Source organism: Chelonia mydas, chromosome 20, assembly GCF_015237465.2.
Source record: "Chelonia mydas isolate rCheMyd1 chromosome 20, rCheMyd1.pri.v2, whole genome shotgun sequence".
Classification (NCBI taxonomy): domain Eukaryota; kingdom Metazoa; phylum Chordata; order Testudines; family Cheloniidae; genus Chelonia; species Chelonia mydas.
The window spans coordinates 7,033,736-7,049,600 of NC_051260.2; the positions used below are offsets into that span (position 1 = coordinate 7,033,736).

The 15,865-nt window shown below is 43.9% G+C and overlaps 1 protein-coding gene across 5 annotated transcripts in view; it reads left to right on the forward strand.

Annotated features, from left to right (window-relative positions):
* Positions 1 to 15,865, forward strand: part of AKAP8 (A-kinase anchoring protein 8) — a 47,388-nt gene that overhangs the window by 16,249 nt on the left and 15,274 nt on the right. For 3 of the 5 annotated variants that reach the window (XM_007065914.4, XR_005223096.2, XM_037883914.2), the window contains 5 exons: positions 555 to 633; positions 8,187 to 8,225; positions 9,467 to 9,499; positions 13,020 to 13,323; positions 14,553 to 15,138. In XM_007065914.4, coding sequence (XP_007065976.2) covers positions 615 to 633; positions 8,187 to 8,225; positions 9,467 to 9,499; positions 13,020 to 13,323; positions 14,553 to 15,138 — 981 coding nt within the window. In that variant the 5' untranslated portion in view covers positions 555 to 614. Of the gene's footprint in view, positions 1 to 554; positions 634 to 8,186; positions 8,226 to 9,466; positions 9,500 to 13,019; positions 13,324 to 14,552; positions 15,139 to 15,865 lie in introns of those variants that run through there. The other 2 variants (XM_043532981.1, XM_037883915.2) reach the window with 1 other exon arrangement.

Genomic DNA, 15,865 nt, shown 5'->3' on the forward strand with positions numbered 1-15,865 from the left:
AGTCTCTCCTCCCCCTCGCCCATCCGTGTGCCCGTGGGCCACCCTAGGGAACCCCCAGCCACTTCCAGCCTCACCCTGGGGCGATACCCAGTGTAGGAGGAGCCCTTCCTGCTCCCTGCCCCCCATGCCTCACCCACCCTCCAGGGAGGCAGAAGGAGCTGCCACCACCTTGGAGAAGTGGGAGGGGGGAAGGGGCGCACCAGGCCCCCAACCCACTGCTCCATGAACCTCCCCTGGGCGTTCCAACATGGCAGCCTTCCCTTTGCCAGCCACTAGTTTTGATTGACGGCTAAAAGCACAGAAACGGGCCAAGGAGAACGCTCAAGGTCACCGAAGAAGAAGTCGTCTAGTCCAATGGGATTTCTCGAACGTCCGGGAGGAGAAAAACACTAACCAATGGAAATTGGGAGGGGGGCAGAGCTTTGTGGGAGACCTGACCAATGGGTGCGAGGGGGGGCGGAACTCGGGAGTACGCCCAATAGGGTGTTTGGGGGGCGGTACCCGATCGCGGCAATGGCCAATGGGCGACGGGCGTGTGGCGCTTGCGTAGTGAGCGGAAGGGCGTGCAGTTAGTGCGGAGGAGCCGTTGGACTTGGCTGAAGGCGGAGGGAGACATGGATCAGGGATACGGCAGTAAGTAAAGCGAGCAAGCGGGGCGGAATGAGGCCTGAGCCGTACGGAGAGCGCTGGGACATCGCGGTGGGCCCCCACCCGCCGCCGCGGACCCCGTTTATTGGGGGGGGGCAACGTACCCCCTGGCATATTTAACCCCGCCTACCGTGTGCAGACGGCGGTGCTGATTGGCTGTCGGACCCGCCTCTTAGCGAGGTACCTCTGCGGATTGGTGCAGCCTGGGATGGCGTTGTGAGGGAGTTTGCCCACCTCCCCCCCTCACCGTGAGGAGTGGCGTGGTGGGGAACAGGACCCCCGTGAGGGGGAGGGGAATGGGGGAGGGACCACCCCTCCCTCTCCCGCGATTGGAAATGGAGCGGGTCTCATTTCTGAAGACGACACAAAATGGCGGCTGCCCCTCGCCGCGTGTGCGCGGCCCCGCGGCCTCTGCGGTCCCGTGCGCGGCCCCCCGATGCGCCGTGGGAAGCTGCTGTCGCCTTTTGCTCCAATGGCGCCCTACGTGCTGCGCTGCCGCGGAGGCCTGGGCCCAACGCTCCCAGGGCTGCCTAGGGCAGCCTCCCCCGCACAGCGCCGCAGCTCAGGCCGGGCCCAAGAGCACCATCTCTTTCAGCAGCCCGGGTTTCTGGCCACCCCCTTCCGCCGTAACCCTGTGCAGTTCTCTGGCGCTCTCCCCGTCTGTCTCCACTGCTACAGCTTCCCCCCTTCCCGTGCAGTCCTCTGCCTCATCCCACAGTGTAGCCCTGTGACCTCTCCCCGTCTGCCTCCCCTCAGCCCCCCCTCCCCAGCGCAGCCCTGTAATGCAACCCCACATCTCTTCCTGTTATATGGAAAAGAATATCTGGAGTTGTAAAAGTAAACATTAAAAAAATATACCGAGAAATCCTTAAACTTTAAGTTACAAGCTGACTGGTGGGAGGGAACTTTCCCTGTCTTGGGGATAGCAGCTGGAACTTGCCATTCATTGTCAGAAATTGGATCACACTAGTGGTTCGTATAGTCCAGTAACCAGTCTGGCAATTCCTATTTTCCAGAATAGACCAGTGCTGGTGCAGACCTCTTAAACCTTCAGTATACACACATTTTCTGTTCAGACCGGAACAGCTCTTGTCCTCACCCATGGTTCCACCACTACAAAGCCGAGCAGTCCAGCGCAATCCTGTTATCCCCTATATGCCATATTAACATAGTTTCAGTGCTCTCCTCTAACACTGCTGTCACATTAAAGCAGCTCAGTAACAGCATAGTCCATGAACCTGCTAGTATTTGAAGTTGGCAGTTTATATGTTTCAAACTTGGTGTTTCTCATGACAGAGCTACCCACCGCCAACTGTGAAAACAAGGATGTGATTGAAAGGAACAAAAACAATGCCAGATGTGGCCTGGAAAAGGGAATTATTTAGGTTTCTGACGGTTTTGGTTCTCACCTGTGTCAACATTTGTATGTTCTGAGGTCTTGTATGAAAGCTACACATATGCCTAATGGAACTCTATTACATTTTCTTTAATTTCACTGCCAGGCTCTTTAGATAACACATTTTAATGTATATTTATTTGAGTATATTTATAAGCTAAAACACTTTACTCATGAGTACAATAACAAATCTGTGTGTGTGTATGCATTAGAGAGTAATGGGTGGAATTTATGAAGACAACTGATTTGACTACCAAAAGATTGTAGTAACATGAAGATTGTTAAAACTATGAGAAAATCCTTTTTCATTTTATTCCAAAGAATACCAGTTTATTGATATTAGGCTGTCTTGCTGTGTGTCCACTTTGATGTTAGGACAGTGATATGTAGATATTAGACTCATAGATATTAAGGTCAGAAGGGAACATTATGATCATCTAGTCTGACCTGCTGCACAATGCAGGCCACAGAATCTAAACCCCCCCCACTCCTGCAATGAATCTCTCACCTATGTCTGAGCTATTGAAGTCCTCAAATCATGGTTTAAAGACTTCAAGTGCAGAGAATCCTCCAGCAAGTGACCCGTGCCCCATGCTACAGAGGAAGGCGAAAAACCCCCAAGGCGTCTTCCAATCTGCCCCGGAGGAAAATTCCTTCCCGACCCCAAATATGGCAATCAGCTGAACCCTGAGCATGTGGGCAAGAGTCACCAGCCAGATACCCAGGAAAGAATTCTCTGTAGTAAGTCAGATCCCACCCCATCTAACATCCCATCACAGGCCATTGGGCCTATTTACTATGAATAGTTAAAGATCAATTAATTGCCAAAATCATGTTGTTCCATCATACCATCCCCTCCATAAATTTATCGAGTTTAATCTTGAAGCTAGATAGGTCTTTTGCCCCCACTGCTTCCCTTGGAAGGCTATTCCAGAACTTCACTCCTCTGGTGGTTAGAAACCTTCGTCTAATTTCAAGTCTAAACTTCCCAATGGCCAGTTTATATCCATTTGTTCTTCTGTCCACATTGGTACTGAGCTTAAATAATTCCTCTCCCTCTCCGGTATTTATCCCTCTGATATATTTATAGAGAGCAATCATCTCTCCCCTCAACCTTCTTTTGGTTATTCTAAACAAGCCAAGCTCCTTGAGTCTCCTTTCATAAGACAGGTTTTCCATTCCTTGGATCATCCTAGTAGCCCTTCTCTGTACCTGTTCCAGTTTGAGTTCATCTTTGTTAAACATGGGAGTCCAGAATTGCACACAATATTCCAGATGAGGTCTCACCAGTGCCTTGTATAACGGTACTAACACCTCCTTATCTCTACTGGAAATACTTCTCCTGATCCATCCGAAGACCACATTTAGCTTTTTTTCACAGCCATATCACATTGGCGGCTCATAGTCATCCTGTGATCAATCAATACTCCAAGGTCCTTCTCCTCCTCCATTACTTCTAATTGATGCGTCCCCAGCTTATAACTAAAATTCTTGTTATTAAGCCCTAAATGCATGACCTGACACTTTTCACAATTAAATTTCATCCTATTACTATTACCCCAGATTACAAGGTCATCCGGATCCTCCTGTATGATATCCCGGTCCTTCTCTAAATTAGCAATACCTCCCAGCTTTGTATCATCCGCAGACTTTATTAGCATACTCCCACTTTTTGTGCCGAGGTCAGTAATAAAAAGATTAAATAAGATTGGTCCCAAAATGTAGATGCTAAGCATTGTCACTTGTTGTCATGATGGTAGGTGGTGTATATGTTCTTAGATGATATGGTAAAAAAACTAAAACAAAACCCACCCCTGCCCATTCGAATCCCTGGTTGGCCACTTAAGTTTTTCTTGCCCACTAACCTAGGCATTTCTTATTTTAATTCTAAATTGTTTCTTTTTAAGCCATGCATGTAACTCCCCCATCTTGAATTATCTTCTAAATATTTTTGTGCAGTTATATTCTGTCACAGACTTTGAACAAAGGATTACAACTGTACATATTAAGGTCCTTGAACTTCACATAACTATTTTCTAATCCTTGTGTGTGTTGTCATCCTTTGGTTTCTCTTAATCATCAGTGTGGTGAGGAAAATAATTTGGTGAGGAATAATAATTTTGGTGAGGAAAATAATTTGTACATAGAAGGATTAATCAAAAGATAATTTTCAGTACAATTGTCTACTGTACCTGAATTGAAATGCCGCTGACTATGGGACAGTTCAGAATGCTGCTCTGACCAAAACATGTATTGCTTTCTTTTAATGTCTCCAAAGTCCTTGGTGGAAACCATTTCCCCTGGTAGATGGCAAATAATGCAACAAAAGCTGATTGCAGTTCAGTTAGCAGATTGTTTCAATCATAAAACCAAAGCCAGTGATGAATATGATTTACAGTTCCAGCATATCTGTCTTGTATGGACCCAGGAGGCTGAATGTTAGAAGTTGCTTTGTCACAGATTCGTAGATTCTAAGAAGGTACCATTTCCTCCTGCATAACACAGGCCACAGAACTTCCCCAAAATTATTCCTAGAGCAGATCTTTTAGAGAAACATTCAGAATGGATTTAGAAATAGTCAGTGATGGAGAATCCACCACAACCCTTTGTAAATTGTCCCAATGATTAATCACCCTCACTGTCAAAAATTTGGAAATAAGGAGTAATCTGAATTTGTCTAATTTCAACTTCTAGCCATTGGATCGTGTTATACCTTTGTCTGCTAGAGTCCATTATTCAATATTTCTTCCCCATGTGGATGCTTACACAATGTAATCAAGTCACCCCCTAATCGTCTCTTTAAGATAAATAACAAGCTAAATAAAGGTTTCAGAGTAGCAGCCGTGTTCCAGTGGGAGCCTCAACACCTGGTGACTTATTTCTGACTTCTGACCCTTGGAAAGTTGTTTGTCCTTCTGTAAAATAGGCATATTTATCTTTTAGTAAGATAGGTAAATGCAGGTTTTATTCATTATTTTTACTATGGGGAGAGAGTATTTTTCCACAGCTGAGGCTATAACTAGTGTTCCATTAGACCTGTTTTTCATCCCCACTTAGAAAAACAGATTTTCATTACATTTTGTGATTTAATATTGGAGTGGAGTGGGGAGACACTCCTGTGACAGGCACTCAGCACCGTGCTTCAGGGAGAAGAGTACCAAAAGCGTAAATCCATATGGCAAGGCTCCCGTCACTGCACCAATTTGACTCGCCACCAAGAAGGGCATTTTTGAGCCTTGACTTTGCCCCAAGCTCTTTTTGCAGCACCATTCTTGAGCGGGTGTGTTTGCATTCTATATTTGTGTCTTTTGGTTCTCGCTTCCCAAATGGAGTTTGCATTTGTTTTGTTAAACTTAGCCTGTCTCTCTGAACTTTCCATCTTGTGTTGAATTTCTGCTCTCCTCTCTGGTTAGTCTCAGTTTTGTATTTATCACAGCTTTTACCAATTTGTTCTCTGCTCCTTCTTACTAAGTCATTAATAAATGTGTTAGTGCTTGATCTCCTGACTCCCCTAGACAAATGCTTCCAAACAAAGCTGATGCCGAACTGTTAATCCTTGCCCTCTTAACTTGGGTTTAAAACAGGTTAGAAAATCCATTTTTATAATGGCTTTATCTAATCCAGATTTCTCCTGTCATGTAACAAGAACACTAGATTAATAATGATATGTCTATAAGGAATGCCTGGCTGGGGTTTGCATTAACAACTTGTCAAGACATTGAGGTGCAGTGTGTGAATACTCCAGGTTCCAGCATACAGAGCAGTCTGGCCATGGACCAAAATAGATGTCGTGCTAGGCCAAGTAGCCTGTGCAGACTGTAACTCTGTATCAAAACTGAGGATGGCTGTAAGGTATATTGTAGCGCTACATAGGCCTTTTGTGGTCTTCCACATTTTGTATATACTGCTAAGTAAGATGTAGTTTGACATAATTTGTATTTAAAAAACCTATGCTGGGGATTTTTCACAAATGGGCTTATTTTGTGTGTTACGGTATTGTGATCCAGTGACTAGGGCAATGGGACTCCAGACTTGAGGTCTTTTCTTGGCTCTGCTGTTGACCTGCTGTGAGCAAGGGCAAGTCACTTTCTCCTCTGGCTCTGTTTCCCCTCCCACTCTTTGTCTTACAGTCTGGATAGGGACAGTACCTAGGACAGTGGGACCTGATCTGATTTGGGCTCTCAAGTTTCATTGTAATACAAATATTTGCTCTTCTCTGCTTCCCTTTTTATTTTTTTCATATTTATAAAAGGATTATTTTCTGTTCACTCAAGTGATGGACTTCAAAACTAGGGCTCTGTGGTTGTAGGTGTCTGTGTACACATGGCGTTTATAGGTTTGAGGCTTTATCATTAACTTAAAAAAATGCACTTGTATGTTTTTGACTGGGTTTAAATCAGGGGTAGGCAACGTCTGGCACGTGGGCCAAAGGCCGCCCGCGAGCTGATTTTCAGTGGCACTCTCACTGCCTGGGTCCTGGCCACCGGTCCGGGGGGTATTTTAATTTAATTTTAAATGAAGCTTCTTAACATTTTAAAAACCTTATTTACTTTACATACAATGATAGTTTAGTTTATATATTATAGACTTATAGAAAGAGACCTAAAAATGTTAAAATGTATTACTGGCACGTGAAACCTTAAATTAGAGTGAATAAATGAAGACTTGGCACACCACTTCTGAAAGGTTGCCAACCCCTGATTTAAATCTTCTCTGCAGTGTCCCCTGTGTAGCCCAAACAGAGCAGCCTAATTCTAATATGTAAAAACTGGAAAGTGAAATTGCTGAACAGAAGTGAAAGTAATAAATGTTCATCCTGAGAGAAATGCAGAATGTGAACAGCCTAAATGTTGAAAAGTAAACATCAAAACTTGTAGACTTTGTAAAGTGAGGACCATGTTTGAAACATTTTTTATCTATGACTTTTAACCATTTGCTGTCATGAGCACTACAGTAGCCTTTAGCGATGTACTTTCTTACATGCTCCTATTGTAAGTGTTGTATGAGAGTAATCCTTGCTGAACTCCTCTTGGGGGATACATTTTAGACTCTCTGAGGGTTTCTTCTTTGTTCAGTAATATCGGCTTTGATTTGTTCTTATGAAAATGCAGATTAAGTTGCCAAGTTAACTTTTATTATGGTAGGGAAATATCCAGCATGCTCTCTTCTAAATTCTCAGGATTCCTGTTCTAAATGGAATTTTGGAATAGAGAATTCAGTAAGTGTACAGAATCCTTTTTTTTTAAAAATATATAAATTAAATTTCAAGACTAAATTCTCCTCACTTAGAGGGTGAAACTAAATTAGGGGCAAGAGTCTCTACAAGGTGAAGCAGAATTTATAGCCCAGAGGGAAAGAGGGCAAAGGGAATCCTCATCCAGTCAGCTCTGTGCTGTTTATGGCCCTGTTTGCTGCTGAAGCAGCATACTGGGCCTTAAAATCCCACCCTACATGTTTTGGAAAAGGGGTGGAGTCCAGAATTGAGGAAAGAGAGAAATGAATTATTTGATTACCACGGTGAAAATTACATTGACTTCTTTTCAATTAATAATGGGATTGGTAGCCAAAAAGAAATTGAGAAATAAAACCAGTCCTTCACTTCCTATCTCTTCTCCACCAGGGTAACACCATGTGCACTCGGGTAATACACAAGATCGCTCCAGTGCATTTGGAGTATTCTGGCTAACAGTTCTTGAATTTGGGTAGTAGTCCAGTCACTCAGTTTTTCGTAAGAGACTTACTTGACTGACTTGAAAATCAGAATAGTTGCAGGTTCACTGTCTTGGCTTAGGTAGGTTTATAACTGCAAAAAACGTGCTTATTTTGAAAATAATTTTCCTATAAAATGTGGATTCTCTTAAATTTCTCAATGTTTCTGCTTTCACTTGGAGATTATTTATTTATCTTTGTGTTTAGCAATTTGTTTTTTAAAAGCAGGGACCCAGGGCTCCAGATGCCAAATGGTAAAAATACTCATGCAAACAAAAATAAACTCAGCTCCATCCCTCAAACCAGTCAAGAAAGAAACAAAAACCATGCTAGCCACTAATGCTAGTTCCTAGGGTAGCCTTCATTCCACAAGACCCTGGGGAAAGAGTAGCATGTCCTTAAAGTAGCTTAGTATGTTTGTTTATTTCTACAGGTTATGGCACTTGGAGCACTGCTGCCACCAATGCTCAAGGTAAGTTTCACAGTTATATTTCAAGCTGACATAGGGAATTGCATTTTTTTAAAAATTTGTTTTATGCCTTTTCCTTTCTAATGTTCTGTAACAGAAAGTGTAGCATTCCTCATTTTTTGGCTGATAGCTTTTACCCTCTATAATCACACTGGGTAAGTTTTTTTTGTAAATGTTTAGTCCAGCTTTTCAAGGAATACTCACTTCTGTGCTGTGGTGGTGTTTGTCTGTCCTTCCATCTCCCCATCATTTTCCTGGGCTCTTATATTGGAAGGTTGCTTTCCAGACCTAGGCACTGATTCAGCAAACACTTGGGCACATTTTTAACTTTATTCAGTGGGCGACTTACGGTAGTAAAGTTAAACATGTGCCCAAGTGTTTGCTGGATCAGGTCCTACTACTTGATCTCTTTATACCCCTTCTCTACGTTTCCAAGAGTGTTTCGATCTTATTAAACGTTGACTTGGAAGCTTTTTCACTATGGTTTTGCCAATAAGCGTTTGTTGAATGAAACTGGAATCTAATTTCTGCAGTTGCTTATGCCCTGTGACCTCTGCTGAGAAACTTGAGAACTGATTTGTGGTTGTGAAGCAGTCCTGCACTTTTCAGTTCCTCTTTGTGGGTTTTCCTATCTTGAGCTAATGTTAATAGAACTGGAGTCAGCTAATAATCTTGGGTCTGCTGATGATGAACATGGGCTAAAGATAATAGCGCTAAGTAATATTTCAATATTTATAGAAATACAACAAAGATTTTCTTTTTGAACCATAAACTGGGAAGATGACAGGTTTTAGAGTAACAGCCGTGTTAGTCTGTATTCGCAAAAAGAAAAGAAGTACTTGTGGCACCTTAGAGACTAACCAATTTATTTGAGCATGAGCTTTCGTGAGCTACAGCTCACTTCATCGGATGCATATAAGAATATAATATTTGTTTTTGTGACTGGATAGTCTGAGTGTATTGGACCCTGAGGTTCTGGTACAGTATTTCTGTATCTCTGGCTTTCTCTTGAAATAAATCAGAAATATTTCCCACATAATACAGTTTTCCATTTAATTCTCCATTACTTGTTACATTTTCATAAGACAGTACTTCTGCGAGCCTTTTCTTTTCTGCTTATGTGAAAGGATAATATTTTTTGCTGGCATTAAATTGAGTGACATTCACGTAGCCTTTTATAAACTGAATATCATTGGGTGATTCTTCTAATGTTGAAATAATGCATTTGTCTTTTCATCCCATAGGTACATATGCAGCAAACGCAGCAAATTGGCAAGGTATGTGTTATAAATATATTATTTTTGTGTTAAGTCCTCTATACTCTGTTCAACTTATTGAGTTGACTGCAATACCTAGGTTTATTCTCCAGCTCCCTTATTTGTACCTTGCTTCGTCATTCTGTACTATGCTGGGCTTCAAGCCAGAATAATGATGAGCCTGGGTACCAAACCTTTCCCCTCAAAAGCTAGGATTATGCTCTTGACATTAAATGACACCTCGATTGTGTGCAGTATACAGAGCTGTACCTGCCTACTGGTACTGCTAAAGGGTTTGTCTGTGTTTGCATAGTAAATCGTTGCGTTGGGTTTAGAATTTAGCTTTTCACTCTGGCGTGTAATTTGCCTTGGTTTGAAGTATTTGTAAAGCTGGGTTTTGTGCCTTAATTTGGGAAGAACTAATTATTATTACTTTTAGTCTTCTTTTTCTCTAGTCTTCACTTTAAAAAATTGGGTATTGTGTAGCACAGAGGACAATAGACCTCTGGTCAAGTCAATAGGGAAAAATGAGTTTCTCTTATTTGTGTTATCATGGTTCCTAGGAGCCCTAGTTATAGACTATTATGCTAGGTGCTGAACAAGTATAGAACAAAAAGATGGTGTCGGCCCCAAAGAGTTTACAGTCTGAGTATAAGACGAGACGACAGATGGATAAGACAGATGGGGAAGTACAAGGAAATGAGACAGTATTGGTCCTCAGGATAGGCAATGGCGTCGGTGCACCAGTGGCCTAAGGTTGTCAAGTTTATTGTGGGGTTAATAGAATGGAGGGTGTTTTGAGGAGGGTTCTTGACCACGATTTGGCAGCCACTTAACTAGAGCCCTAGGACTGGCATAGCAGAGGGTATTGGAGATTAGAAGTAGCAGTGGAGGAGCTCTGAGAGGAAGCTTGCCTTTTAGTACATGGCTCAGAAATGCATTTTCTCTTCAGAACCAGTACAGCCCTGGCTTGATGAGTCAGTGCACTGCTTGTAGCACACTGGCAGGTTGTGTATGTGTAGTGCTGTTACAAGAATTCTCTGTACAGTAACTCCTCACTTAAAGTCGTCCTGGTTAATGTTGTTACATTGCTGATCAGTTAGGGAACATGCTTGTTTAAAGTTGCGCAGTGCTTCTTTATAACGTTGTTTGGCAGCCGCCTGCTTTGTCCACTGCTTGCAGGAAGAGCAGCCCATTGCAGCTAGCTGGTGGGGGCTTGGAACCAGGGTGGACTGGCAGCTCCCCTATCAGCTCCCCGCTCCTTTAAGTTCCCTGTGCGGCAGCCGCCCAGCAGGCTGTCAATTGCCAGGCAGTTCAGCTGTCCCTCCCCCCACTGTCAGGTGCTGCTCCTGCCCTCTGCCTTGGAGCTGCTCCCGGGAGCCTCCTGCTTGCTGTGCGCTCCCTGCTTGCTGTGCGGGAGAGAGGGGGGAAGAAGGGGGCTAATGTCAGGGTGTCTCCCTCCACCCTGCTCCTGCCCGCTGCTTACCCCTTCTCCATATAGAGCAGGGTGGGGACGAGGACAGGGCTCAGGACTGAGAGAGCTTGCTGGCTGCAGCTGCTGACTCAACTTGCTGATATACTTAAAAAGGCAGTGTACTTAGAGTGGGGTCAGCGTACTTAAAGGGGCAATGCACATCTTTCTCTCACACACACAGGGTTGTGTGTGTGTCTGTCTCTGTCTGCCGTGCTGTCTCCCCTCCCTCCATTTGTGCTGCCTTGTAGAATGTGAGGCTACATTAACATTAATGCGTTAACCCTTGAGGGCTCAGCCGAATGCTAGTTCATCATTTAACAGTAAGGCATTCCCTAAGAAATATCCCACTCTCTGAATACACCACCTCAACCAAGCTTCACAATCATCATTGCTGTGTACAGTATTAAATTGTTTGTTTAAAACTTATAGTGTGTGTGTGTGTATATAATATATAAAATACATATTGTGACAGACCCAGACCAGTGGGGTACAGGAGTCTGGTAGAAGACAAATATACTGGCTACTGGATGAACAGTTTTCTGTTCCCTGGGTGACCAGAGCAGGGGCTGCCCTAGAGCAATCAGGAACCTGCTAGAACCAATTAAGACAGGCAAGCTAATCAAGACACATGGAGCCAATTAAGAACTTTCTAGACTCAATTATGGCAGGCAAGCTGATCAGGAGACCTGGTTTAAAAAGGACCTCCCATCAGTTAGTAACGGGGCACAGGGAGTGAGAAGGTGTGCTGCTGGAGGAGTGAAGAGTTCAAGCATGATCAGGCTTTGGGAGGAAGATCCTGCCGTGAGGATAAAGAAGGTGCTGGGGGAAGGCCATGGGGAAGTAGCCCAGGGAGTTTTAGCTGTCATGCAGCTGATACAGGGGACACTGTAGACAGCTGCTATCCACAGGGCCCTGGGCTGGAACCCGGTGTAGAGAGTGGGCCCAGGTTCCCTCCATTCCCCCAACTCCTGATCGGACACAGGAGGAGTTGACCTGGTCTGTGAGAAACACCAGAAGGGAAGGTCTAAATTGGAAAGGGATCTGGCCTGTCCTCGACCCACTAGGTGGGACACAGAGATTGCGGGGATTGTTCTGTTTCTCCCATGCTGGTCAGTGATGAGGTTAGCTGAGTGGATGGCAGGTCTGAGCCACTAGCAAAAGTGGCCAAACTGAGGGTTTCCATGAATCTCTGAGGCAAGCAAATCTGCCTATAAGCGCAGGACCCACCTAGGCAGAGGAGGAACTTTGTCACTATAGGTTTTTTTGTCTGGTGAAAAAAATTTCACTGGAACCTAATCCCCCCTATTTACATTAATTCTTACGGGGAAATTGGATTCGCTTAACATTATTCCGCTTAAAGTTGCATTTTTCAGGAATGTAACTACAACGTTAAGTGAGGAGTTACTGTACTGTCAAGCACTTTCCAAATCTCTGGATTTGCATAAGCAGTATCCAATAGTGGCATGAACATAGATGTAGTGAAGTGCTTTCCCCCCTCACCATTATATTATCTTGCCATAAGGCGGCTTATGTTGTTGTCAGAGCTAGAATATGACTCATCACTTCAGATTTTCTGGTCAGTCTATTAAATGTATGTTAATATCGTATTTATTCTTGCATACATGGTTACAAGCCCAGCAACACAGGTCTCTCAAATTTTAGCATAGCTTCATGGAGCCATACTACATGGGTAGTGCATGCTGGCAATGTATTATGCCGTAGATACTGAACATTATTATAACAACACATCTTTATGGTAGTACAGGATCTCTCTCATATCAGTTAAAACCAAGCTGGACCAAGCACTGGAATAATCCTACATTGGTTCATGATAATTGGCTGGTTGCAACAGATATTTTTCTATATCTGATTTCTGTAGCTTTAGGAAATCTGAATTTTCCTTCATGGAAAACCTGACCATAGTTGTTCTAGTTTAAAAGTTTTCATCAAATAGTAAAGATCAGATGCAACCTTGACTAGTAGAGTGAGTTCATGAGAATCTAAACTCCTTCCATGAGCCTACATTTCTTTGACAGTGTATGCAATTTTACTTTCCTTTTCTGCAAGGCTACGAAGGCTATGACTATTACGGCACCCAAACCACCGGCTCTACTACAGCTGCCTCATACAATTATGCTGCAGCTGCAGCTGCAGCTGCAGCTGCAACCACTAATACCTGGGAGACTCCCAAAACTACCGACATGACCATGACTGCTGATGTCAACACCAGTATGCCAGTTGCAGCTTATAGTACGGAAACTGTGGCAAATGAGAACTCTGACTCCATCATAGCCAAAATAAACCAGCGTCTGGATATGCTGTCAAAGGAAGGCAGTGGTGGAGGCGGGGAAGGAATGGAAGACCAGGAAAGGTGACTTATCACTTCTTTCTTTTCACAGAGATTTTTAAATCTTAAATCACTGTAACTTCAAATTAAATTTGAAACATTTTACAGCAGAGGGAATGGTCCAATATTAATTCCTCTTAAACAGACACGTTAGTACAAAATGCAGCCTTGATCTCTCAGTCCCAAATTATGTTATCAACCCCTATTCAGCATAACAATGTATTTTCAGAGCTGGTTTCTCTGTTCATCCTTAGTTGTACCAAAACTTACTTTTATTAATGATGAGACGCTGAAGTGAGATGTTTAATCTGCAACTGTATTTTTCTTACCTTTTCTAATAATGCCTTGTAATCTAAATAGTTTGTATTGCTAGACCAGTCAGTATGAAGAAAAGTACCAGATGCTTGCTCTGTTGTTCAGACAGTAATATGCATCCTGACATCAGCTGTAGGAAGGAAGAAATGAAATACATAACTTTTCTGTGGCATTGGTACCTGCTACTTCGTCAGCCAAGATGCTGATGGATTTATCTGCTTTAATTCCACACCCAGAGGTAAAACCAAAAGTTTTCTCTTTTGGATTCCTTATTATTGCCCATGCTGCTATGTTAGGAATATTGCAAGTACGTTGGAACCCCTGTGTACTGCCTCTACCCTGCAAAGCAGAGGTATTTCTCATTTCTCCTCAGGGCTTCTACTTCAGGCAGGGATTTTAGCTCTTTTGTCCCTCTGTATCTAATTAATTCTCCAGTTATTTCCTATTTCTGCAGCTGTGTACTGTGCCACGCTTCCTGTATGCTTGTAGTTCTCCTAATGTGCCAGCCAGGGAGCTAGCTGGCAGTGAGGAAGGGGATCTCTTGGCTGTACCTCAGTGTGGGATTAAGGTGGATAAACCCATCAGTTTTTTGATTGACAGATCAGCAGGTACCCACTCAGAGAGGATAAAAATTAAGTGAGACTCTTTTTCAGTCATGTTTCTGATTAGACATATTTGTGCAGCAGACTTACAATTTTTGGTTCAATTCTCAAGTCACCCTAAGACTAAGGACAAGGTGAGTAAGTTCCTGTGCAAAGGTGTCACTCAGCAGGGACCACAGTATTATGTTCATTCTTTACATCTTAATTCTTTGTGTCCTGATTCTAGTTTTAACCCAAATTAAATCTGGATGTAAATTTCTCTGTGGCTTTTATGTTTGGCAGAGCATGGCTCTGTGCTTTATTAGCTACTGATTCGATTCCTTGCTTGCTGTGCAGCTCTTTCAGGTTTGAGTCTTTTGAGTCTTATGACTCAAGGTCTTCAATGAACGACCGTGATCTGTACAGAGCTGGCTACGATTATGGCGAAGTTGGAACTGATCGGAATGATTCCTTTGGAAGCCAGTTTGACAGCCGCAGGAATCAGTCCAGCAACAGAGGAAACAGCTATGGTCTCATTAGAGGGAGGGGCCAGAATCGGATTCAAAATCGGGGGCGTCTAAATGCTTTCAACCGCACCGACCGCTTCATGCCATCTTCAAGTACTGAGCGACTGTCTGCACGCTGGAATGAGTTGAACTATATGGGTGGGCGGAGCATGGGTGGTCCCTGCCCTAACAGGCTCCCTTCCCTCTTCTCCCAAGCCCTTGTCCCTGACTATTGCGATTATGGGGACTATGGTGATTACGGGGATTATGGAGATTATGGCGACTATGGTGACTATGGTGACTACGGAGACTATGGTGACTATGACTATGGCATGATGGGAATGCCAGGAATGGGAAGGTATGGTAACATGCCATATGGAGTCGGCAGGCAACGAAACAGAGTGAGTACAGTGCCGTGGCATCTGAACGTTCTTATGGTAAGAGCCGTCAAACCACTTGTTCTTGATATAAACCCTTTGCTTTTACTCATGTAGTTACCCTTAAAAGACAGGCAGTGCATTGTTAATTCAGGGGCAATGGGATTAGCTGTGAAGTATGCTCTTCCTGTTAAAAGGATATGTTTTCCTTTGATGATTGCCAGATTTCACAGTCACTTTTCAGAGTCAACAGGCTGGTGTGCTGTTTCTCTGTACAAAAAATATAGTTCTGAGCAGACTTTTTCTTTAGAAAAACTTAACTATTTGGGAGGCCGGGAACCGTGTACAGTATTTTGGATAACCTTGGCACAGCTCATCTGCTCAGTTTATAAAAGGATTTACTGCATTAAGTACAGCTAATCTAAATCAGCGTTTCTCAAATGGGGGTCCACAGGCCCCGCTGATCAACTCCTCCCCCCTCCCTCCCAGTGCCTCCTGCACGCTAAAAGTCCGGTGGTGCAGTGGAGCTAAGGCAGGCTTCCTACCTACCTTCCTTGGCTCCACGCCACTCCCGGAAGTGGCTGGCACGTCCCAGTGGCCCTTGGGAAGCAGGGGGTCTCCGTGTGCTGCCTCCGCACTGAGCGCTGACTTCGCTGCTCCCATTGGCTGGGAACTGTGGCCAATGGGAGTTGAGGGGGTGGTGCCTGCGGGTAGGAGCAGTGCGTGGGAAACCCCTTGACACACACACCCATCCCACCCCACACCTGGCGTAGGAGCTGCTGCCAGA